The following is a 25159-nucleotide window of genomic DNA, read 5'->3' as shown; positions in this document are numbered from 1 at the left end:
GACACAAGATGGCCACCACAAGATGGCCAGCAGGGGAGGGCAGTTGGGAGGGACCAGGCCTGCAAGGGAGGGCAGTTGTGGGCAATCAGGCCAGCAGGGGAGGGCAGTTGGGAGGGACCAGGCCTGCAGGGGAGGGCAGTTGTAGGGGACCAGGCTTGCAAGGGAGGGCAGTTAGGTGTGACCAGGCTGGCAGAGGAGGGAAGTTGGGGAACCAGGCCTGCAGGAAGGGCAGTTGGGGGGACCCAGGCCTGCAGGGGAGAGCAGTTGGGGGGGACCAGGCCTGTAGGGGAAGGCAGTTGGGAGGGACCAGGCCTGCAGTGGAGGGTAGTTGTGGGGGACCAGACCAGCAGGGGAGAGCAGTTAGGAGCAATGAGGCTGGCAGGGCAGGGCAGTTGGGGGTGACCGAGTCGGCAGGGGAGGGAAGTTGGGGCGACTGGGCCTGCAGGGAAGGGCAGTTAGGGGGGACCCAGGTCTGCAGGGGATAGCAGTTGGGGGGAACCAGGCCTGCAGGGGAGGGCAGTTGGGGGAGACCAGGACTGCAGGAGAGGGAAGTTGGGGGTGACCAGGCCTGCAGGGGAGGGCAGTTGTAGGGGACCAGGCTTGCAAGGGAGGGCAGTTAGGTGTGACCAGGCTGGCAGAGGAGGGAAGTTGGGGGTGACCAGGCCTGCAGGAAGGGCAGTTGGGGGGACCCAGGCCTGCAGGGGAGAGCAGTTGGGGGGGACCAGGCCTGTAGGGGAAGGCAGTTGGGAGGGACCAGGCCTGCAGTGGAGGGTAGTTGTGGGGGACCAGACCAGCAGGGGAGAGCAGTTAGGAGCAATGAGGCTGGCAGGGCAGGGCAGTTGTGGGTGACCGAGTCGGCAGGGGAGGGCAGTTGGGGGAGACCAGGCCTGCAGGGGAGGGCAGTTAGGGGCAATCAGGCTGGCAGGGGAGCAGTTAGACATCAATCAGGCTGCAGGGGAGTGGTTAGGGGGTGATTAGGCTGGCAGGCAGAATCGGTTAGGGGCAATCAGGAAGGCAGGCAGGCGAGCAGTTGGGAGCCAGCAGTCCTGGATTGTGAGAGGGATCCCAGATTGGAGAGGGTGCAGGCTGGGCTGAGGGACATCCTGCCCCGTGCATGAATTTCATGCACCAGGCCTCTAGTACATTAATAATTAGTAATTAATTACTAGTAATAAAACCTTTGTGGTGGCATTAATATATGAAAAGCATTATACTATGAGGTGATCTGGTTACTACTATATAGAGGACTAGCTTCCTGTTTATGGTCTCTTCTTAGATTAGCAGCTATTTACCCACTGTATGTATGCATCAGAATTCCCTAGGAGCTGTAGTAAAATACAGGTGCCAGAGCACTACTTAGATTCAGCAAAACTGGAGCGAGATCCAGAAACGGTATGTATCCACCAAGTAATTCTAACCAGTCATCTTTATCTAATCAAGTGTACTAAGGAACATTAAAATCTACTTCCTAGATATATAATTATGAGAAAAGTAGCCCAGGAATACTAGATGGCAACAGAAAGCTAATCTAGGTTATTGGTTTTTGCAAACAATCAACATATAGTAAAACAATTATTAAGCACACATAATGATGACAAAAACAACACTCGAGCAACACAATCTCCGCAAGAGGAAAGAATTAACATTAGAGAAATACCACACTAATTTTTAGACATCAGCATTCTATATAAAGGGGTCTGGGGAGTGTTTTGGTCACTGTATATCTTTTCAAGCTTCTATGGCTTTCTGACACAGAGAGGATCCACTTGGCCTTTGCACGAGCACAGTCAGAAGCCCAAGTGTGAGGGGGGGATGGGAGCTGCAGACAGACAATTAAGGGGACATTCTGTGTAAGGCTCAGAACTAGAACGAAGCCCTCAGAGCAGAGATCTTTAAAGTGCTCCCTTCCATCAGTTTGTCCTCCCGCTGCTTCACTTGCCCAAGCCTGCTCTCTGGGATCCTCCCCAGGACCAAGGCCTCACCTCCAGCTCTGCTTCTAGGAGGTAGAGGGAGGGAAGTAGGCTGGATGCTTCTTTGTAAAGGTTCTGATAGCCCCAACAGGAAAAAATAAATGTTAAAAGGTAAAATATTATGATGCAGAAATTGTAGGAACTGATATATAAGAAAAGATTGATGGATGTAACTGGAAACTTTCTGAGAAAATTTAAAAGGGCATAGCAAAGAGATTAACAGTGAAAAGTAAAACATTTAAAAATACTGAATGAGCAGAAATCAATCAAATTCACAGCTCATTCTAAGAATTACAAAGTTCACAGTTCATAGTTCATTCTATTTGTTTTGTTAAATAAACAAACTACCAACTACAGGCTGAATCTAGATATACAGGAATTTCTTAATACTAGATATATTTGGACCAGACTGGTAGGACAAATATTTTCCTTTCAGAAAAAAATAAAACAGTCCCCTAAAATTGACATACCTGGTCAAACTGAAGATCTTCACCCCTCTGGAGAGATCTAGACAAAGGCTTCTCCTAAAATTAAAAATATGTTTCAATAAACACGAGAGAAGACAAAACAAACAGAAAAATGTAGTTTGAAGGAAAGGAGAGATCATACAGAGAAAAGAAAATCTTTTCAAAGTGCATATATATATTTAATATTTTCAAAAAAGAGTGGAAATTGCAGAGTTGTAAAAATCCTGGGCCTAACGTCAAAATCAGCAGGTGACTGTTTAAAGCTTTTTCCTCTTTTCTTTTCTAGTCACTGGCAATCTAAAAGATTAACAGATGAGCTTGGATATGCCTGGATCATTACCCAGGATTGATCTACCACCTTTTAGGAAGAAAGGAGCCTCAGGTATTGGATTGCATAGTCTGCAAGCTGCTATCCTCAATCAATGATTGCCCTTCCTTCCTGAATCTTGCTTCTAAACTAAAAACGAAATTGCGGCTAAAAGTCAAGCTCAGCTAATCTTCCCATCTTTCGGCCTCTTTAACCTCCTTTTATTATGGTTTCTAATGAGAATCAAAAGGCCCATTCTCTCATTTTAGTGGTAGATTAAATTCTTTTAGCAAAAATCATTCATATCTGTGCTTCTTTTTTTTTTTTGTAACCTCCATGGGTGTACTTTATTTAAAGTGACCCTACAAGAGTTTCATTTGAGAATTCAAGAGTTTCATTTGAGAATTCAGCCATTGGATGGCTGTTTATTACCTAAGAGGATACAGAATAAATTCCAAAATAAATAAAATCACAATAAATGCCTTTTGAAGCTATAATAAAAATATTGTGACAATATGATATTCAATGTATTTTCATTATCTTACATAGATATACTCAGTTTACACAGACTTGTACATATATGAAACAAAGCTGGCAAGCGATCTGATAAGAAGAAATGATGCTGGTATATACAAGTGTAGGGGGGGTAAAATCTGTAAAATATTATGGGGATTTTCTCAGCCTGTGTTTGCCCGTGGCTGCTGGAGACCACCACGTTGGGGGTTTTCCTGGTGTGTTAGAAAGAGTAAGCTCAGACAGCACTTCTCCCAAAGTGTGATGATGGGGTAGAAACCCCTTTTTTCTGATGGAATCCTCACCACTATTCACCATAATTTTATAATCTCACCTTAGATTACCTAGCAGATGTCTCAAATTAGGTACTAAAGGAATGAATAAATATAGTCAGCATCAGACTAGTATTCTGAAAGAACTATGAAAAGCTCTGTTAACATTGTTTTATTAGAAAAACAAAGGGCACACATCGCAGCAAAGTTCTTAAGGCTATAGTCAACTTAAAATACAAATCCTTACTAAGTACCTCCTGCCAATCATCTACCATGGGCAGCAAGCGCCGCAGATAAAAAGGTGGGTGAGACCTGGCTCACATCAGAGGAGATAAACATATGAATAACTAATATGGTAATGTCAGAATCTAGAAGTATGAACAATTATGGTAAAACAAAGATTCACTTAGCTTGAGGAGAATCACTATGTTAAAGGGAATGTATGGGAAATTCAAAGGATGAGCTTTAAAACATAGATCATAGCTTAACAAGCATGGCTCAGTGGTTGAGAGTCGACCTATGAACCAGGAGGTCAAGGTTCGATTCCTGGTTGGGGCACATGCCCAGTTTGTGGGACGTGCAGGAGGCAGCCTATTGATGATTCTCTTTAATCATTTAAGTTTCTATCTCACTCTCACTTCCTCTCTAAAATCAATAAAAATATATTTAAAAAAAACAAACAGAGCATACATCGGGATAAGAGAATCGTGCGACATTATACAAACTGTAACAAGAGTGAAAAGAGGCTGGAATGACCCAACAAGAACTTGAATTTATTCCAGAGCAATGGAAAGTGAGCAAGATTTTTAAAGCAGAAAGGTGATATCTGTGTGCATTAGATAAAGTCTGGTTAAAATAAGAAAAATGGACCACTTTTTGACCAGTTAGAAGGCTCTTGAAATGGTCTAATATGCAAGAACCTGACCCTAAGCTAGGACAGTACGAATGGCATTGGAAGTAAAAGAAAGGAGAAAGATATAGAAATGCCATTTAGAGACTCAAACAAATTAGGTAATTTCACTCATATTTCCTTTAAATATTTCAGCTCTCAAGATCTCCACATTTCCAAATTAAAATTCCTTTAAGAATATGGTATCTGAGAGCTGATAGGACCATATCACATGGTTCTATTTATAAAATATTATATAAAATAGGTAAAGTGTTTAAAAATGTGCTGTGCAAGTTGAAAATTGCTGAAGCTGGGTGTTAAGTTTCAGAATAGTCTAGATTTTCCTTTACTTTCTCTTAGGTTTTATCTGTCTCAACAACTGGCATTGGTAACATTTTTTTGTTCTTTTGTGACCTGCAGCAACTTATCAAAGCGGATGCTGGGCTTCCACTCAAGGTGGCGGCGTAGGTAAACACTGTACTTGCCTCCTCTCAAGACCACATCAAAATAACAATTATAGAACATTCATCATGCAGTCCTATAACTAAGGACGTACAGGAAAAACCACCTAGAGACTGTCAGCAGGAGCAGAGAGGCAGAACAGGCTGGTCCCAGAGCCGCCGTATGTGTAGGAAAGAGATAGTATATACAGTATAGGGTTAGTATTATTCCCAGTTTCAGGCATTTAATAGGGGGGTCTTGAAACTTATCCCCCCATGGGGGAAGGGGGACTACTGTACTAACCCATCCCTTAAATTTTTAAGACTATTTTTAGAGCAATTTTAAGTTCACAGCAAAATTGAGCAGAAGGTAGAGACTTCCCATACCCACTTTGCCCACACATGCATAGCCTCCTCCATTATCAATATTCTGCACCAAAGTGGTGCATTCGCTACCACTGATGAGCCTACACTGACACATCTTAATCATCCAAAGTCCACTGATTGCATCACAGTTCACTTCACTCTTGGTGTTCTATATTCTATGTGCCTGGACAAATGTTTAATGCATGCATCCACCGCTATAGTAGCCTAAGAGTATATTTTCACTGCCCTAAAAACCCTTTTGTTCTGCCTATTCATCCCTCCACCTACACTCAACTCCTGGCAACCACTGATCTTTTTCCTTTCTTCACAGTTTTGCTTTTTTCCAGAATATCATATAGTTGGAATTATAAAGTATGTAGCCTTTTCAGATTGGCTTCCTTTAATATTTTTTTCAAGATATATTATTTGCAAAGTTTGTATTGTATTGGTTAATACAAAAAGTCCAGAAAATATTTCAGACGTATAGGTCAGCTCTACTCACCAAGGGTTCAGCCATTACAACTTCAATTTTCTTTTCAGCTTGAATAGCAAATTCTGCAAAGAGGCTCTTGATGACATATTCACCGGGCTTGACATCTGGGTCAATCGTAATGTTTGACATGATGATATTCTTTTTCCCCAATGTGGAATGAAAGTTGGAAGAAGTACAGTACTTATTCACTTTGCTGACTGGTGCTGAAGCTAAAATTAAGAGAAAAAAAAAAAAAAGAACTCTACTTTAGCAATCAACTAATTAGGCCTACCATAACCACCCTACTTAATAAGCATGCTACCCCTGAGCTGCTGCCAGATCTCCCAAGCTGTATTACCATCCTCTCTTTTTCTCTATTATACTTGCTGCCTTCTAACACTGCCCAACATAACTATAATTTAGCTACATGGTTGTTAGGTGTCGTTTTTCTCGCTACCCTACTAATGTGAATTCCATAAGAACAGGGATTCTCTTGTCTTTTATCTTCACTGATGAATCCCAAGAACAGCGCATGGTATATACTAGGTATACAATAATTAGGCACTGAATAAATGAATTCTAAATAAAGTCGCATGCAATAAAGGAAATAAAAGAGATGTGAGTAAATGAAACAGAGATGGGGTTAGGAGTTGAAATATGCTACTTTGCATGCTCAGCAAAGACCTCATTTGAAGAGGCTACATTTGAACTTAGATCTAAATGATGAAAAAGAGGCAACAAGACAAAGCATCAGGGTCAGAAAGCACAATGCTGAGTGTGAATATTTGAGAAACAAAAAGAAGACCAGTGTGGCCTGAACTCAAGGGATGAAGTCAGGGAGAGGCAATGTGAGATGAAGTCAGAATTATCAGTCAGGGATCAAAGTTTTAGACCTTGATAAGGAAATTAGATTTTATTCTAAATGCAATTATAATTCTGTGTGAAATATTAACTTGCAGGGGGATAGAATCTGGCCTCTCCTTAAAAGATCTATCTGGATCCTGTGGATTGGAAGAGGGAAAATATAGAATCAGGGAAGCCACTGCAGAAATCCAGGGGAGATCACAGCTTGTGCTAAGAGGTGGGCACAGGAGAGAAGGAAGAGGATTTGAGATTTGCCATGTGCTCATGGGTTTGATATTAAGGTGAGGAAAAGAAATTAAAGATGCCTCCGGCCCTAACCGGTTTGGCTCAGTGGATAGAGTGTCGGCCTGTGACTGAAGGGTCCTGGGTTCGATTCCGGTCAAGGGCATGTACCTTGGTTGCAGGCACATCCCCAGTAGGAGGTGTGCAGGAGGCAGCTGATCGATGTTTCTCTCTCATCAATGTTTCTAACTCTCTATCCCTCTCCCTTCCTCTCTGTAAAAAATCAATAAAATATATATTTTTAAAAAAAGATGACTCCATTTTTATATCTGAATCACTCAAGGGATAGTGGTGCCATTTACTCAGGGATGACACTGGGCCTGGCGAATAGTACGTTGCACCAGATGTGACACAAAAAGAATGCACACCATTGCATGTTGTTATTTACCTGTTCTGTTCTCTTGACTGCCTGGGCAGCCTACCTTGGATTTCTATCTACAGTTTATCCTCCCCTCATTCTTCCAGCCTACTGCATAACACAGACCCTCCAAATTCTCTAACTACAGCTTATGTCATCCCCCTTGCCCTAGAATATTTATGGAAAACTTGTGAGATTGTACTTCCCCACCTCAACCTGATCTATAGATACTGCCCTATCATATGCTGTCCTAAAGGTAACCCCCTCCTTGAAAAGGGAAACAGCACACAATTATTCAGATACGGAATTTCTGTCTCTGAGTATGTGTCTAAATAACTATAGGACAATAAACTTACTCTAAATACATACATTCCACACTCATAAGGAATTATTCTGTCAACTAAAACAACCTACTCTACCAAACACAGTACATATCAAGATACAGAAAGGTGACCTGTGATAAGTTCAACAGAAAATTCCAGGAAGTAATACAAAGTCAGGTTACAGCAGACAGTTCAGAAAAAATAATTTATAAATTTAAAAAAATCTTTTTGAAAGATAGAACTTCCAAATACTTGGTTTCCTTCCATGCCCTATTTATTATCTTTATTTACTAATATTTTCACAGAATAGAGTATTTCCCTCCAAGGTTAAGATTAAAAATTAGCCCTGACCGGTTTGGCTCCGTGGATAGAGCGTCGGCCTGCGGACTGAGGGGTCCCAGGTTCGATTCCGGTCAAGGGCATGTACCTTGGTTGCGGGCACATCCCCAGTAGGAGGTGTGCAGGAGGCAGCTGATCGATGTTTCTCTCTCATCGATGTTTCTAACTCTCTATCCCTCTATCTTCCACTCTGCAAAAAATCAATAAAATATATTTTTAAAAAAAGATTAAAAATTAGGCACACATGATTTTTACTATTAAAAAATAATAATAATCTAAAGAATATTACAAACAGTTAATATTACACCTCAAATATTTTTGCATCACATCAAATTAAAGTATAATATCTTGTATTCTAGAACTAAAATTATATAAGAACAATTCAAAAATTCACAGTCCTTTGAACACAGTGTACACTATTTTAAACAATGAACTATTTGTTTACTCTGTTTCATGATCCAACATTGTGTATTATAAAGAAGAAAATCTATTAACAAATGTTATTATGGAAAAAAAGATCTGAAATTAAAAAATATTTTGGAACATTAAGAATATGCTATATTTTATATCATTATTATGTTGGACAATCGTAAGGAATCATTAAAAAAGTCTACTCAGTTTCCAGAATTTTAACATATTCTGGAAATAAAAATGAAGATGAACAATATTCAAGGCTGACTTATGTAAGCAGTTACAAAATATATTTTCCCTTTAATTAAGATTTGTAAGTCTTTAATTAAGATTCATGAGATCCTAACAGTTACAAAGGTTTCTTTGGACTTAACTTTACAATAAATGCAACTAACCAAGAAGTCACATGATAGTCCTAGGTACTTAAATTTTAGACTCTGATGAAATATAAACTTTTAAATTGATATTTAGCTTTGACCAGTATCTTCAAAATGGGAAAAAACACACAAAACTTTAAATTGATCTCTCAACTCACCATTACTATCTTCTACAGAAAAAGCATAAACATAAACTAAGCATAAACAAATAACTAACATTATTGCATACTAGAGGCCCTGTGCACGGATTCATGCACCAGTTGGGGTCCCTCAGCCTGGACTGTGCCCTCTTGCAATTTGGGACCCCTCAAGGGATGTCGGCCCGGGATCAGGCCGAAATAAGCAGTCCGACATCCCCGAGGGATGTAGCAGTGTGTGAAGCGGCAAGTGGCCGGGGAGGAGCCCGAGCCAGGCTTGGCGCTCGGTGCTCCTAACTGCTCGCCCCTCGCTCCTTAGCGCTGCTGCGGGGGCGGAAGAGGATCCTGCCACCACCATTGCGCACGCCAGCCGGGAAGCCAGCTTCTGGCGGAGTGGTGCTCCCGCTGTGGGAGCACATTGACCACCAGGGGGCAGCTCCTGTGTTGAGTGTCTGCCCCCTGGTTGTCAGTGCACGTCATAGCGGCTGGTTGCTCTGGTCCTTCTGTCATAAAGATCGCTTAGGCTTTTATATAAATATAGATTTTAAGAAATTTGCCAATAAAGCCAAAACCTGTATTTAGCTTCCAAATAAAGATTTATCTTCTAAATATCTGAATTAAAAAATCAAATTTCAAAAATTACTTTTAAAGGGTTAATCACTTTTACCTCCATCTGCAAAGCTCTAACGAAATGAGAAAAAGACCCACACCTCCAAACTGAAAACAGGACAAAAGACATGAATAAACAAGGTACAAAGCATAAAACAGGTCAATACCACAAAAATATTTAACCTCACAAATATTTTAAAAACAAACAAAAATTAGATAGCATTCTCATGTATCAAAATGGTTTCCCCCAATTCTGTATTTCACCATAATGTTCAATTTTGGTGAAAATATGTAAAGTTTTCTCCTATTCCGGCTAATATTAAGAAAAGGAGATGACATAAACCAGGTAAGAAGACTAGTTTTCACATAACTAGCTTAACTTGATGTCGTTTGACTGCTTGAGTTAAATAGTTTATTAAGTTAAAAATAAAATTTCTCTATATGCTATTATAAAATTTTGAAAAATTTATGAGAGAATAAAGATATAACTGTTACAGTACAATACTTAAGAACAACATTCAGGCACTGAATTACAAAATGGTCAAATCCCAAATGTTTAATAATGGTCATATTTAACATTCCTAGAAAATAAATCTATTAAACTCTAACTGATAAAAATAAGAATAAAGCAAGACCTGAGGAATTAAAACGTGGGAATTAAAAGCTAGCATATCTATTCTTTCTAAAGTGTACATAAAAATAAATATGGTATTTTTAGACAGCTAACTCTCTAGCACTATACTTAGCATATTATAAACAATTATATTTTTCATGTCATTAGACTCCTATACTCTATAAATTTAAATTCAGTCAAGGAAAACAGACAAGTGAGAAGAGACATATAAACACTAAACTGATCATGTTTGGTTTCATTACTTTATAGCAGCCATTTTCGGCCTTTGTTTTTTCTGCCTCCACTATATTCTTACGCACAACACTAACTAGTAACATCCTTCAAGATACACAGTAATTCTTAACAATTGGGACATTTAAGATAAGGATGGGTTGGGATAGATAGATCTTATGGAGTCTGTGAAAGCAGCCTGCTGCCATCTCAACCCCACGGACTGGTCTTAAACAATAAAAATTAGTACTTTATAGTCATAACCTTATAAATATACATGCATATACTTATGTATAGATTTATATGCAGAAATGTAACAAAGTACCATTCTAATAATTATTTCTTATAATGGCTAACAAAAATGTTGATGATCACTTAAAAAGGAAGAGGCCTTGGAATACGAACAAATATAAAAATATCTCAATTTAAAAAGCAAAATTCTTAGTTTAAAAAGCAAGCCTATTTGCAGCAAGTTATTTTTTGAATAATAACAAACCAATTCTAAAGTTTATATGAAGAGGCAAATGACCCAGAATAGCTAACACAATATTGAAGAAGAATAACAAAGTCGAAGTACTTACACTAGCTGACTTCAAGACTTACTCTAAAGGGACAGTAATCAAGACAGAGTGGCATTGTTGAACAAACAGACAAACAGATCAGTGGGACAGAACAGAAAGTCCAGGAATAGACCCATACAAACATAGTCAACTGAACTTTGACAAAGGAGCAAAGGCAATCAATGAGAGAGACTTTCAACAGATGGCGCTGGCATAACTGGACACCCACGTGCAAATTTAAAAAAACAAAATCTAGACACAAACCTGACACTTTTCACCAAAATTAACTCAAAATGGATCACAGATCTAACTGGGAAATGCGAAATGAATTCTAAATGTAAAATGCAAACCCCTCTGAATTCCTAGAATATTAGATAGGAGAAAAGTCTGAATGTTCTTAGGTTTAATGATGACTTTTTAAATATAACACCAAATACAACACCCATGAGAGAAAAGTTGGTACGTCAAGCTTTATTGAAATGAACTTCAGCTCTGCTAAAGATATTGTTAATAGAATGAAAAGACAAGGTACAGCCTAACCAGGGGTGGGCAAACTTTTTGACTCGAGGGCCACAATGGGCTCTTAAACTGGACCGGAGAGCCGGAACAAAAGCATGGGTGGAGTGTTTGTGTGAACTAATATAAATTCAAAGTAAAGGAGCGGAGGGGAGAGCAAGAGAACCGGATAGAACAGCCGGATCCGGCCCGCGGGCCATAGTTTGCCCACAGCTGGCCCTAACCGGTTTGGCTCAGTGGACAGAGTGTCGGCCTATGACTGAAGGGTCCCAGGTTTGATTCCGGTCAAGGGCATGTACCTTGGCTGCGGGCACATCCCCAGTAGGGGGTGTGCAGGAGGCAGCTGATCCATGTTTCTCTCTCATTGATGTTTCTAACTCTCTATCCCTCTCCCTTCCTCTCTGTAAAAATCAATAAAATATATTTTTTAAAAAAAGAAAAGACAAGGCACAGACTGGAAGAAAATGTTTGCAAAACACATAATCAGCTTCCAAAATATATAAAGAATCCGTAACACATAAAATCCTTAAAATTCAACAATAATAAGCAACCCAATTTAAAAGTGGGCAAAACATCATAACAGACCCTCACCAAAGAAGACATGTACATAGCAGTAGAAACACAAAACTGTATAACCATTTTGGACGAAAATTTGGAGGTTTCTTAAAAAATGAAACTCATACCATACAACTCAGCAACTAACTGCACTCCTTGGTACTTAAAGCAATTTAAAGTATGCCCATACAAAAACCTGCACATAGATGCTTATAGCAGCTTAATTCGTAGTTGCCAAAACTCTGAAGCAACCAAGATGCGCTTCAGTAGGTAACTGGATGTATTGTGGTATATATCCAGACAATGGAATATTAGTCAGCACTTAAAAGAAGAATTTTCAAGTCATGAAAAAACTTGGAGGAAACTTAAATGCCTATTACTGAGCAAAAGAAGCCAGTCTGAAAAGGCTACATACTGTGTGATTACAACAATATGACATTCTGGAAGAGGCAAAACCATGGAGATAATAAAAAGATCGGTGGTGCCCTGGCCAGGTAGCTCAGTTGGTTGGAGCATAGTCCTGATATACCAAGGTTGCGGGTTCGATCCCTGGTCAGGGCACATACAAGAATCTACCAATAAATGCATGAATGAATGGAACAACAAACCAATGTTTTTCTCTCTCCTTTCCCCTTTCTCTCTCCCTTCCTTCACTCTCAAATCAATCAAAAAAAAATTTTTTAAGAGACTAATGATTGTCAAGGGTTCAGATTTTTGGATGGGGTGAGGGGGAGAAAAGGATGAATAGGAGAGTACAAGGGACTTTTTTTAGGGCCTTGAAACTGCTCTGCGTGATACTATAATTGTGGATACATGTCACTATATATTTGTCAAAAACCCACAGAATGTACAATACAAAGAGTGAATGTGATGTAAGCTATGGACTATGGGTGATTATGACGTGTCAATGGAGGTTCATCAATTGTTTTAACAAATGTACCACACTAATGTAAAACGTTAATAGGGGAACCAGGGGCGGGGGGGATGAGAAGACGGTACATGGGAACTCTGCTTTCTGCTCAAATTTTCTGAAAACTTGAAACTCTTCTAAAAAATATATAAAGTCTGTTAATTTTTTAAAAAACATAAAAAATAAAAGAAAGAAAAGCCTATTCTATCCCTGTCAGCCAGAACCAGAGGTGCCTGGGGAGTCAAAATAAACAACAGCTCCAGCTAAAGCCTAAAACAATAATATACTTGGATCAAACTCAGGAAAAGGAAACAGTTTATAAGTCAATTAAAAATAAGATGTCAAAACACAAATCAGATCATATGGTAGACAGATTAGAAGTAAAAACAAAGAAAGCAAAATCAGTATTAGGGAGTAATAGCAAATTTCAGCTTCTGAGGAGGCCAGATGGATTGGTGTGCCTTCCAACTAACTATCCAGAGAAACACTGTACATTTGAGAGCAAGTATATCTGAAGAGGAACAGAGGGAATATAACAATGTGCGTGTTGTGGGTGTTCAGGGTACAATATGAAAGCATCATTTGATGACTTTATTGCACAAACACAATTTTAAAATATATTTTATTGATTTTTTTACAGAGAGGAAGGGAGAGGGATAGAGAGTTAGAAAAATCGATGAGAGAGGAACATCGATCAGCTGCCTCCTGCACACCTCCTACTGGGGATGTGCCCGCAACCAAGGTACATGCCCTTGAGCGGAATCGAACCTGGAACCTTTCAGTCTGCAGGCTGACGCTCTATCCACTGAGCCAAACCGGTTAGGGCTGCACAAACACAATTTGCTATAAAGCAAGGTCTACCTCAAAATGCCTTCGTGAAGGAAGGAAATTCATACCAGACACTTTTCATTTCTGATGGAAATGAAACATTATTTATTTAATACTTTAAGGTATTTTGCATTATCATCTCATTCTTTTCCTTACAAACCTGTTCTTTTTTTTTTTTAATCCTCACCCGAGGTCACGTTAAAAGATTTTGGGGGGGGGGGGGGAGGGGGAGGGGATGGAGAGTAGGGAGAGAGAGAGAGATTGATTGGTTGTCTCCCACGCACGCCTAAACCAGCCCCCGAGGGATCAATATAACCCAAAACCTTTCCCTGTATGGGATGGCACTCCAACCAATTGAGCAACACCAGCCAGGGACTAACAAACCTATTCTTATTTCAAGTGATATGCTGGTAAATGGCTCAAAAACAAACAAACAAACAAAAACCAAGAGTTTTGATGTATAGCATTTGCCAGCTTCCCTTGTGCACGGACTTCCATCGTGGCTGATTTCAAACTATCAATAGCTTAACAACCAGCTGGTCAAATCCTTGGTTAAGAATGAGATCTAGAATACCACATCAAGTTAGCACCAATTTAGGACGAGAAAACTGACTCCTAATCAAAGTCATGGTCACATTACTATAGGTCCTGAGTTTCTAAACTTTCAGATCAGTGCCTTTATTTTCTCCAGAATTGCCAGATTCTGATAGATCTGTTTTTCCCCTTTAGAAGTCTAGTTTATTAGTATAATATTTGCTTTAGAATAACTATTCCCCAGATTAAATATTTTGTTTGTATCTTCATATTCATTTACATAAAATGGGCTAAGAAGAAAAGGTTTTCCCATTCTGGTGAGGTAGCTATCTACCCGTATTTTCTTTTAACTCTTTTTCAGTTTTATTTTTTTTTCCATTTAAATCTGTCATTCAGATTTAAGCAATGGCTTTATTGTATATACAATAAAAACATTATTTTATCCCCACCCCCCAATATTTAATCAATTCTTCTGGCTTCCTTTACTGAAATTCTGTCGCTAATTTTATATTCACTATCATAAACTAAAGCCAGACTCAGATGTGCTTTCTATTTTGCTCCTTAGTAAGCTTTTTGTATCAGTACCATACTTTTAATTATTGCAGCTTTATAACAGGTTTTGTTATCTATTGGTACAAATACTATTTACTCATCATCTTCATAATTTCTCAGCCACTATTTCACTTATATGTTCACGTTTATGCATATCTTCAGAAGTTAATTAGAAGAAAAATGATGTCTTAAGACTTCTAGTCTAGAACCTGACATACTCTCACTAATTTATCTTCTTTCATGTACCCCCCCAAATGTGCATTTTCCTCCATAGGAGATCTATCTAATTCTTATTAATTCTATTTGTAAATGCCTTGCTTCTGTTCTATGTGAATGAAATCATTTTCCTCACTACTCAGTCTAACTTTTCTGCTTCTGGTTACATTTCAATGGATAAAAAATGGAGACTTTCGTTGTTCTTTGGGCAGCTGTTCCCAAAATGTTTATTTATCCTCGTCTCAACTATTCCCACTGAAAACAGTTTCTAAACATAGAAGTCCTATGACATCTGGGGCACATTTCCAATTTTTTTTTACTTGAAGTCTACTACAGAAATATCACTTATTATAAAGCTCGAGAAAAATGACCTATCGTCTAAATAATCCATTATTCACTCAAGCTAGTCTCCCTGGGGTCATTTCTTGTACTCTTTTGAACCTTCAGAAGCTCAGCTAAGAAACTATTCAGAAAAATCTAGAAATAATGTGCTATTTTCAAAATGTGCATGAACCTAGGAGTCAGAAGACCAAGGGCCCTTGATTTGACTACTTAGAATCATTATAACCTTCATCAAATTATTTAACCTAAGTTTTTGCTTTCCCTCTACAAAATAAGTGAGATGAATTATATCTTAACCATGGTATGTATCAGAAGCATAACAAAAGTAGTTTTCATTTTTGTTCTCTTTTTCTCCCATAAAAATAATCACTGCCAGTAAAAAGCTTCTGTGCCAAACCGTTCTCCTCTTGCCAGTCAAGAGCCCAGGAATCATCATAGGATAACCCTGATGTGAAAATCTGAACATCAAATCCTGTAGGACCTCCTCCAGCAAACATACCTCCGGAGAACCAGGGCCTGGGGGAGGTAAACAACTGCACAGAAGTTGTAAGCAGGTCGTCTGAGTCCCCTTTTCCCCTGAGGCTGAGATGATGGGGGCAGACAGGGAACAAAGGGACTTCTTCCTAATATCTTATCTGGGAGCTAAGAGGTCCACAGAGGCTAAGACTGCTTCCCCTGTCCTCACTCTCAGGATTACTCTTTAAATAGGGACGAGCCATGCTTAATTAGCAGACAAAGAAATGTAACTGCCTACTAAGAGTATCCAGCAGCTAGTGACACATGAAATATTTACCAACACCAGCAGCAAATTATCATAGGTTTCAAAACATCAAATCTCTTTCGATTAAAAACAGAAACTAAACAGATATATTGATTCTTGCCTTACCATTCAACAACATCCAGGAAGTTATGGAATTTATGTAAGTAAATGCAGGAATACCAAAAAATTAAATCATTGTTATAAATATTGAAAATAAGACATGAAACTTTCTATATTAACCAGCAATAACTTCCTAAAAATGAAAATGCAGAAAAATCTTCTATTCACAAATATAAAATAGGTGGGAATACATTTAATAAGAAAAGCGTACATGAAAGAAACTACAAGATCACCTTAAAGGACATGAAAGAAGTTCTGAACAAATAGACATATTTATAGGTGGGAGCATTTATAATAAGTATCAATTCTCACAAAATTAATATATTAATTACTACAATTCCAATTAAAATCTCAATACTATTCTGTTTAGGTTGTGATGAATAAAACGATCCTAGAATATATACAGAAGAACCAATTCCCCAAAAAAGCTTTAAAAATTATTTAACAAATAGCCTGGCCAGTGTGGTTCAGTGGTAGAGCATCGACCCACGAAAAAGAGAACATGTTTCGATTCTCAGTCAGGGCACATGCCCAGGTTGTGGGCTCAATCCCAGTGGGTGTCGTGCAGGAGGCAGCCAATCAACGCTTCCCATCACTGATGTTTCTATCTTTCTCTCCCTCTCCCTTCCTCTCTCTGAAATCAATGAAAGCATATTTTTTAAAAAGTACAAAAAATATTTGCTAAATCAGAAGATAATGTAACTAATCAGAACACATTATAAATACAATCAAAACATTATACCAAAATATAATATAAAATTGACTATATCAGAATATAATGTAACAGTAATCAACTCAGTAAACAAAGTGTAGATAAATCAGAATAATGTAGAAGATGAGAGACTTCTCAAAAATCCCAGATGCAAAGTAAAACGACAATGAGGTACTACCTCACACCTGCCAGAATGGCTACCATCAATAAATTAATAAACAACAAGTGCTGGCAAGGATGTGGAGAAAAAGGAACCCTAGTACATTGCTGGTGGGAATGCAGACTGGTACAGCCACTATGGAAAACAGTGTGGAGTTTCCTCAAAGAATTAAAAATGGAACTTCCATTTGACCCAGTGATACTGCTTTTAGGACTATATCCTAAGAATCCCAAAACACCAAAAAGACAAAATATATGCACCCCTATGTTCATAGCAGCACAATTTACAATAGCTAAGATCTGGAAACAACCCAAGTGCCCATCAGTAGATGAGTGGATAGAAAAACTGTAGTACATTTACGTAACGGAATACTATGCAGCCATAAAAAATAAGGATCTCCTACCCTTTGAGACAGCATGGAGGGACCTGGAGATGATTATGCTAAGTGAAATAAGCCAGTCGGAGAAAGACAAGTATCACACGATCTCACTCATATGTTGAACTTAATGAACAAAATAAACTGATGAACAAAATAGGTCCAGAGACATGAAAGCGTAAAACAGACTGACAAATCTCAGAGGGAAGAGGAGAGGGTGGGTTACAGGAAGAGATTAACCAAAGAACTTGTATGCATAAGTGCATAACCCATGGACATGGACAATAGTGCGAAAGGCCTAAAAGGGGTGGGGGGGAGGGGGGTAGAGGAGGTCAAAGTGGGGGAAGTGGGACATATGCAATACTTTGAACAATAAAGATAAAGTTTAAAGTAAATAAAAATTAAATTAACAAAAAAAGAATTCAACAAGGGCAAAATGAGAGGGATAGGGAATATCTGTTTAGTTAAATTTTGGAACAACTGGCTATTCATCTGGAAAAAAATACTATATTCAAAACCAAAATCCAGAAGAATGTGAAATTGAAAGTTAATTTTTAAAAGTCTAAAAAAAAAAATTAGGCATCAACATGTTCAATCCAGGGAGAAAAGACCTTTAGCCAAGATAGAAAACCCAAAATTATAAAAGAGATGAAATCATTCAACCAAATAAAAATTTTAAATTTTTATAAGGCACATGGTACCATAAACAAGAAAGTACAAAGTTGGATAAAAGTATAATATAGATGACAGAAAAATGTAAAACATTCAAAGTGCTCTTATACATTAACAAGAAAAAGACAACACAGTAGAGAAAATTTGGCAAAAGATATACTCAGGTGTGGGGAAGCATGGGATTTGGTTGTAAGGTCTGTAAGGAGAAACATGACAGGTTGCGGGCCTTGCCAAAGGTGGCAGCCCCTGCCTTTACTTTTCCAAAATAGTCCGAACCCTGGGGTGTTTTGCTAAAATCTCTGTTTAGTCTTTTAGACCCGACCTTGTAGAAGCATGTGCTTTCTCAAGGATACTTAGCTTGCTGATTGTATCTAGAGGTTAATTTTAGTTCAAGCTGTGATGACAATAAAAGCCTAAGGAGACAGGCAAACAGGGCTATTTGCTCCTACAGCAAAACAGCCCCTTAGCCTCTGTTTCACAGAAACATGTGTCAGAGCAATCATTCATCCATCACTCAGGGTCTGCCGGTCAGTCCTGGCACTTAGGCAATTCACATAAGAATAAACCTAAAAATACAATATATGAAAAAATATTCATCTAAAATTTGTAGTGCCCAGATAATGCAAATTAAAATAGCAATGAGTTTTCATGTTATGCATATCCGACTGGCAAATATTAGAAAGAATAATTAGATCTATTGTTGGCAAGGTACAGAGAAACTTGACACTAAACACGTTGCTGATGGAAATGTTATATCCACCTAAGTACAATCCTGTAGGCCGGACACAAGGATGGGTATTCTGGCCCTTACAGCAGAGCATTGCAGACATTAATTTCTATGAACTTCAGGCTCTCCATGCAACTGATATTAATTTAGCAGTATCTGACCTGCCCCACAAGGAGAGCAAAGGATGGTATGCCAGCTCTAGCATTAATATCCGCTTGGCGTATTTCTCACTGTAAATTAGTAAATTGGCAAACATAAAAATCTGTCTCTGTCAGACTGTTTATTACAATCCTACCCTCTGGAAAAGATTTCATACCCACTCTCAGTCTTAAGGTAAAGGCAGGGTTTCTAACCCAATCCCGGTCCTTGCTGGCTTCTCTGGCACTTCCTTAAATCAGAATCAGAATCTTTGGAGTGAGGCCCAGGCATCTATATATTCTGGAAAAACCTCCAACGTGACTCTAATGTGCAGAAAGGGTTGAGAACCACTGCCTTACACTCATCCTTCTGAAGTGGAACAGCTGGTTCTATGCAATGATGTGATTTAAAACTTATTCTGATCATTAAAAAGCTTCAAAAACACCATAAATAAAGAAACCTATGTATAGAATACCATAAATTGCACCCATCAAGCAATTCAGAGTGTTCAATAAAGGCATGTCAAGGGCAAAGCTCTAAGAAGCAACATGAAGGATCAAGAAAACATTTCAAAACCTAATTAAAAACAACAACAACAACAAAAGCCATACATGATTCTCCCAGTTCATATTAGAAATTTTTCTCTCAGGGTTTCAGCCACTTCAACCTACTCACTGTCTGTGCCCCAGACCCAGTACCTTGGTGCTCTGTCAATCCCCTGCCTTTCATTCATTATCCACGATTTCAATGGATGAAGTTTCAACGGTGTTACTTTTAAAATCATCATTGATTCCTCCCTGTGCCTTACACATTTTGAATCTAGCGTAGTCATCAGATTCCATCACTACTGCATGTAACCCTCCCTTCTTTTTTTCTGCATAGCTAAATTTTACTTGAAAGTTCAGATCCTAAAAACAGCCCAGTAGATTCCTGAGAAATCTGCCTCTTAGCAGCTGAAGAGACCGTTTTCTATTTGTACCACAGTCGGCCCAATACATCAAACCATGGCAATACAATGCCCCGTGGTGCTCTGAATAAAAATGCACTACATACACTTCAACACCTGCGGGGGTGAGGCTAGGGTGCCGACCCCCCTGCAGGAGAAAATCCAAGTGTAAACTGAAGCCCACCCTGTGCACACGAGGATTGAAAATGCATGCTAACCTTACTTTCAAGAATATTACTACGGCTGGTTTATTGGCATAACATTTTCTTCTCTTCTCTAGTCTCCCTGTAATAAGAATCACTCATTCATATGTTGCTCCAAAATTTTATGTGAAGCTTCCTTTTGCTTCATTTCTTCTTCTTCAAGACTTTTATTTTCAGAGCAGTTTTAGGTTCACAGCAAAAATGAGAGGACGAAAGAGATATCCCATATATTTCTTACCCCCTACACATGCATAGCCTCCTCCTAGTACAGTGGTCGGCAAACTGCGGCTCTGTTGACTAATGAGTTTGCTGAGCACTGCGTAAGGCATTACCCTTACCCAGAAGTTTTGACTTCAGGTTAAAGACATTAGTACATTATTAAAATGTTTTTTAAGTGTTTTTCCTTAAGTACGTCTGTTATAATTGATAAACCTACATGGACACATCATTATCACCCAAAGTTCAGAGTTCACATTAGGGTTCGCTCTTTGTGTTCTACATTTTGTGGAGCTGAACAAATGTACCCACTGTTCTAGTACCACCCAGAGTAGTTTCACGGCCCTAAAAGTCCTCTGTGCTCCACCTACTCACCCTTCCCTCTCGCCTATCCCTGACAACCACTCTCCATATAGTTTTGCCTTTTCTAGAATATCATGAAGTTGGAATCATGTAGTATGTAGCCTTTTCAGGCTGGCTTCCTTCACTCAGTAATAGGCATTTAAGTTTCCCATAAGTCTTTTCACAGCTTAATAGCTCATCACTTCATTTGAGCACTGAATGATAGTCCATTGATTGGATGTACCACAGTTTGCCCATTTACCTACTGAAGAGCATCTTGGTTACTTCCAGTTTTGGTAATTATGAATAAAGCAGCTATAAATATCAGTAAAGCTTATTTTCAATTAAAATAAAAGGATTTAATGTATCTAATGTAAATCTGTATTTATTATTATGTTACACTGCTAATATATTAAGTGTTAATAAATATTAATTCATACTTCAATTTTTTACAAATTGCTTTGCTAACTACTTTCTGTATCACATGGATCAATAAATATTGCTGCAAATACAGCTTCTAAAACAATTCATGTTTTTCTACTATGAACTATCATCACATTTACGATTCATTATCTTCAGTACAAACATATCTATTTGGAACTTGGCTTCTACAACCTTCCCCATTCAAATGAACTTCTCTTTAATTCTGTTTTTATAAAAGCCCTTAAAACTTTACTTATGTAGCAAAATTTTTTAAATTGGGAAATAGCCTGCTTAATGAAAACCACTCAACCAAAGTGAAATTGTCAGAAATTCCGCGGAACAGGCAGTGGTCTAGGATGTTGTACATTACAGCCGTGGGCAAACTACGGCCCGTGGGCCGGATCCAGCTGTTCTATCCGGTTCTCTTGCTCTCCCCTCCGCTCCTTTACTTTGAATTTATATTAGTTCACACAAACACTCCATCCATGCTTTTGTTCCAGCCCTCCGGTCAAGTTTAAGAACCCACTGTGGCCCTCGAGTCAAAAAGTTTGCCCACCGCCCTGACTGGTTTGGCTCAGTGGATAGAGCGTTGGCCTGCAGACTGAAGGGTCCCAGGTTCGATTCCGGTCAAGGGCATGTACCTTGGTTGCGGGCACAACCCCAGTGGGAGGTGTGCAGGAGGCAGCTGATCGATGTTTCTCTCCCATCGATGTTTCTAGCTCTCTATTCCTCTCCCTTCCTCTCTGTAAAAAATCAATAAAATATATTTAAAAAAAAAAAGTTTGCCCACCCCTGGATTAGAAGGAAGAATAATCAAGAAGACAGACCCATTCCATCCTGCAAAAGGCTAGCAAACTATGTCTTATCAACATGATCATGAGACTGTAAACATGGCTACTTTCAGGAAAGAAGTCTAAGAGTTTGACCAGAACCCAATGCTCTGGGGCCTAAGTACTATAATAGGCCAGATACCTGTCAGGTGTTATCTATATAATAAAAGCCTAAGTGACCGTTAAGGCAGAACGACCAGTCGCTATGATGCGCCACTCAGCCAGAAGCCGGGCTCACAATTGGCGAGCACAGCAGCGGTGGCGGGAGCCTCTCCTGCCTCTGCGGCAGCGCTAAGGAGCAGCGAGCCAAGCAGTAAGAAGCAGCAAGCAGGCAGACAGTAAAGAGCGAGGGGTCCCAGACTGCGAGAGGGATGTCCACCTGCCGGCTTAGGTCCAATCTCCCCCCGGGCCTAAGCCGACAGGCGAACATCCCCCGAGGGGTCCCGGACTGGGAGAGGGCACAGGCCAGGCTGAGTGACACCCCTCCCCTCCAGTGCAGGAATTTCGTGCACCAGGCCTCTGGCTTTTAAAATATTTATCAATCAGTACAAAAGGACAGTCAGAACAGCTTCTGGTTCTAAATATCAGGACAGCCATAAGAATGCATAATGGCTGAATATCAGTAACGTTAGAGGTAATGAGAAACCTACTAATGGTGGCAGAGTATGGTCTCTCAAGAGTATGACAACAGGTAAAAAATACCTGAAGGTCCAAGAAAGAGCAACAGATATGCTAGCAAACAGATGTATAATGTGAAGTCTAAGAATAGGAAATATGTATCCATGTTTAATCCCTAGGTGGGTTTGATCATTAAAAGGTATGTCAGTAAAACTTAATTCTCAAATTTTGTTTTTGGATGAAAATTTCCTTCTCATGAAGGACAAAGCAGGGTCCCACATTTGAAAAAAAAATGGAGTACCAAAAAGTTTAGCAAGGCAAGGCTCAGGAAGGAAGAAATACCAATTATCAGAGGTGGAGGGTTTGACACAAGAATGGGTGGCAGCCCAGCCATGCCTGTATTTCGAGCTCCATCCAAAGTCATTTCATAAAAATCTCTTTCACCTCCTATATCTAACCCCAAACCTATTATTCTTACTTCTTATCCATTTACTATTTTTCTGTCTCTGTGGACTTGCCTAGTCTGGACATTTCATACATATGGCATCACACTATAGGTGTTCTTTTGTGTCTGTCTTAAATATTTCCCACATCCATAATTAAATGAGTTAATATTTGTAAAGCACTTAAAAGAGTACGTACCCATCTGGTAGGCATTATATACATGTTTGCTAAGTAAAGAAATAACATTTCTTTATTTGTTCAACCTTCATCTCACATCTGGTCTACTTAAAAAGCATCTTAACTCATCTCCTTGCACACACTGTACCTCCCCCGCCCCTTCCCACGAAAAATGTAAGTCTGATGAAATCACCCCAACCCCTGCCATAAAGTACATCAATGGTTCTCCGTTTGTTTTAGGCTTAAGAGCAAAATCTATACCAAGGTCTTCCAGATCCCATGTGGTCTGGCACCTGACTACTTTTCTAGCTCATTCCCATACCTGCTCCAGCCAAACTAGCCACATGTCCTCCAGCCTGTAGCACATGCTATCCCTTCTGCCTGCCCACCTACCCTGCCCCCAAACTGCTAACTATTTCTTCCTTCACATTTTGCTAAGGATCACTAAATCAGGGGAACCTTTAAATTAAAATATGAAGGATTAATGGAAATTCTACAGATAAAGAACTTGGGTGTGTGGTTGTTCTTTTTTGTGACGGGGTGTTCTTAGTGTATTTTTTACCACTAACTTATCTGAGGACCAATTTACTCTTCTATAAGAACAGCAATTCTCAATGAATGGGTTAACAAAATCTGGTATATCCATACAATGGAATATCATTCAACCATAAAAAGTAATGAAGTAGCCGAAACCGGTTTGGCTCAGCGGATAGAGCGTCGGCCTGCGGACTGAAGGGTCCCGGGTTCGATTCCGGTCAAGGGCATGTACCTTGGCTGCGGGCACATCCCCAGTGGGGGGTGTGCAGGAGGCAGCTGATCGATGTTTCTCTCTCATCGATGTTTCTAGCTTTCTATCCCTCTCCCTTCCTCTCTGTAAAAATATCAATAAAATATATTTAAAAAAAAAAACTTAAAAAAAAAAAAAAAAAGTAATGAAGTACAAGTACATACTACAAATGGACAAACCTTGGAAATATGCTGACAGAAGACAGACACAAAAGAACACCTATAGTGTGACCCCATTTATATGAAATGTCCAGAATAGGCAAATCCACAGAGACAGAAAAATAGATTAATGGGTATGAGGTCTCTTCTGGGGGTGATGAAAATGTTCTACAATTATAAAGTGGCAATAGTTGTACAACTCTGCAAATACATTAAAAACTACTGAAATATACACTTTAAAAGGATAAATTTTATGGCACCAATTATAGTTTTCCTCAGATTTTCATAATGATTACATGAGATTTAATAGATGTATGTACGTATCTGAATGTACACACACGTGTATACACACATATAATTTGTACCACAATACCAGACCCATAAGTACTTCAATATTATTCATTAATATTAATCAAATAACAAAGATTTATTAATCAAATAAAAAATTTTAACTGAAATTTACATAAATGCATAATTGCACTTTTGGAGGCTGACTTTTTACTTTTCTTTGCAATCCAGGAAAAACATCTCTGAGCATTAAAAATTATATTCATAAACTTTTCTCAGTGTTTAAAAATTCAAGTAATGTATGCAAATTTGTATGAATATTTTGTTTCTTAGTTTCTTAACATACCATATCTTATTCACATTTTAATTTACAAAATTGTGGTTAAGTCAGTTTATCTCTTTCATGTCTGTGATAAATATTAAATTCTTTGAAACATTCACTGTCATACAATTATGGATGCAAATTCTATAAATTAATATGTTTACAAGAGGTGTAATATTGATAATGGATGTATCTGTGACCTTAACACTGTAGATATATAACTGAATAGTTCTCAGTACAAATCTTGCCTCGTCTTATTAATTTTAGGGAACTAAGCCAATCTTTTAAATGATAGCATCCTCACTATACAGCTGGTATAACCCAACATTCCTGATTCTGTTTTTAGAAGAAGTGATGCCTAAAGCTGTTGGCACAAAGACAAAATCCCGAATTTAGGCCATAGTGAATGTCACCTCATTGTTGTTACTGAGAGAAATAGGCTCAACTATAATCAAACTTCAGCAGCACTACAACATTCTGCCAACTA

General features: G+C 38.9%; 1 protein-coding gene across 5 annotated transcripts in view; it reads right to left on the bottom strand.

Moving 5' to 3' along the window:
• Positions 1–25159, bottom strand: part of FRYL (FRY like transcription coactivator) — a 262703-nt gene that overhangs the window by 134311 nt on the left and 103233 nt on the right. For all 5 annotated transcript variants that reach the window (XM_080646343.1, XM_080646344.1, XM_080646340.1 and 2 more), the window contains 2 exons: positions 5727–5926; positions 2441–2494 (listed from right to left, as the gene is read on the bottom strand). In XM_080646343.1, the coding sequence (XP_080502469.1) occupies positions 2441–2494; positions 5727–5846 (174 nt within the window). In that variant the 5' untranslated portion in view covers positions 5847–5926. The remainder of the gene's footprint in view (positions 1–2440; positions 2495–5726; positions 5927–25159) is intronic.

This window comes from Plecotus auritus (genome assembly GCF_963455305.1).
Source record: "Plecotus auritus genome assembly, chromosome: 1".
NCBI classification, from domain to species: domain Eukaryota; kingdom Metazoa; phylum Chordata; class Mammalia; order Chiroptera; family Vespertilionidae; genus Plecotus; species Plecotus auritus.
Note: the sequence above shows the minus strand (reverse complement) of the source record. Positions and strands in the feature narration are given on the sequence as shown.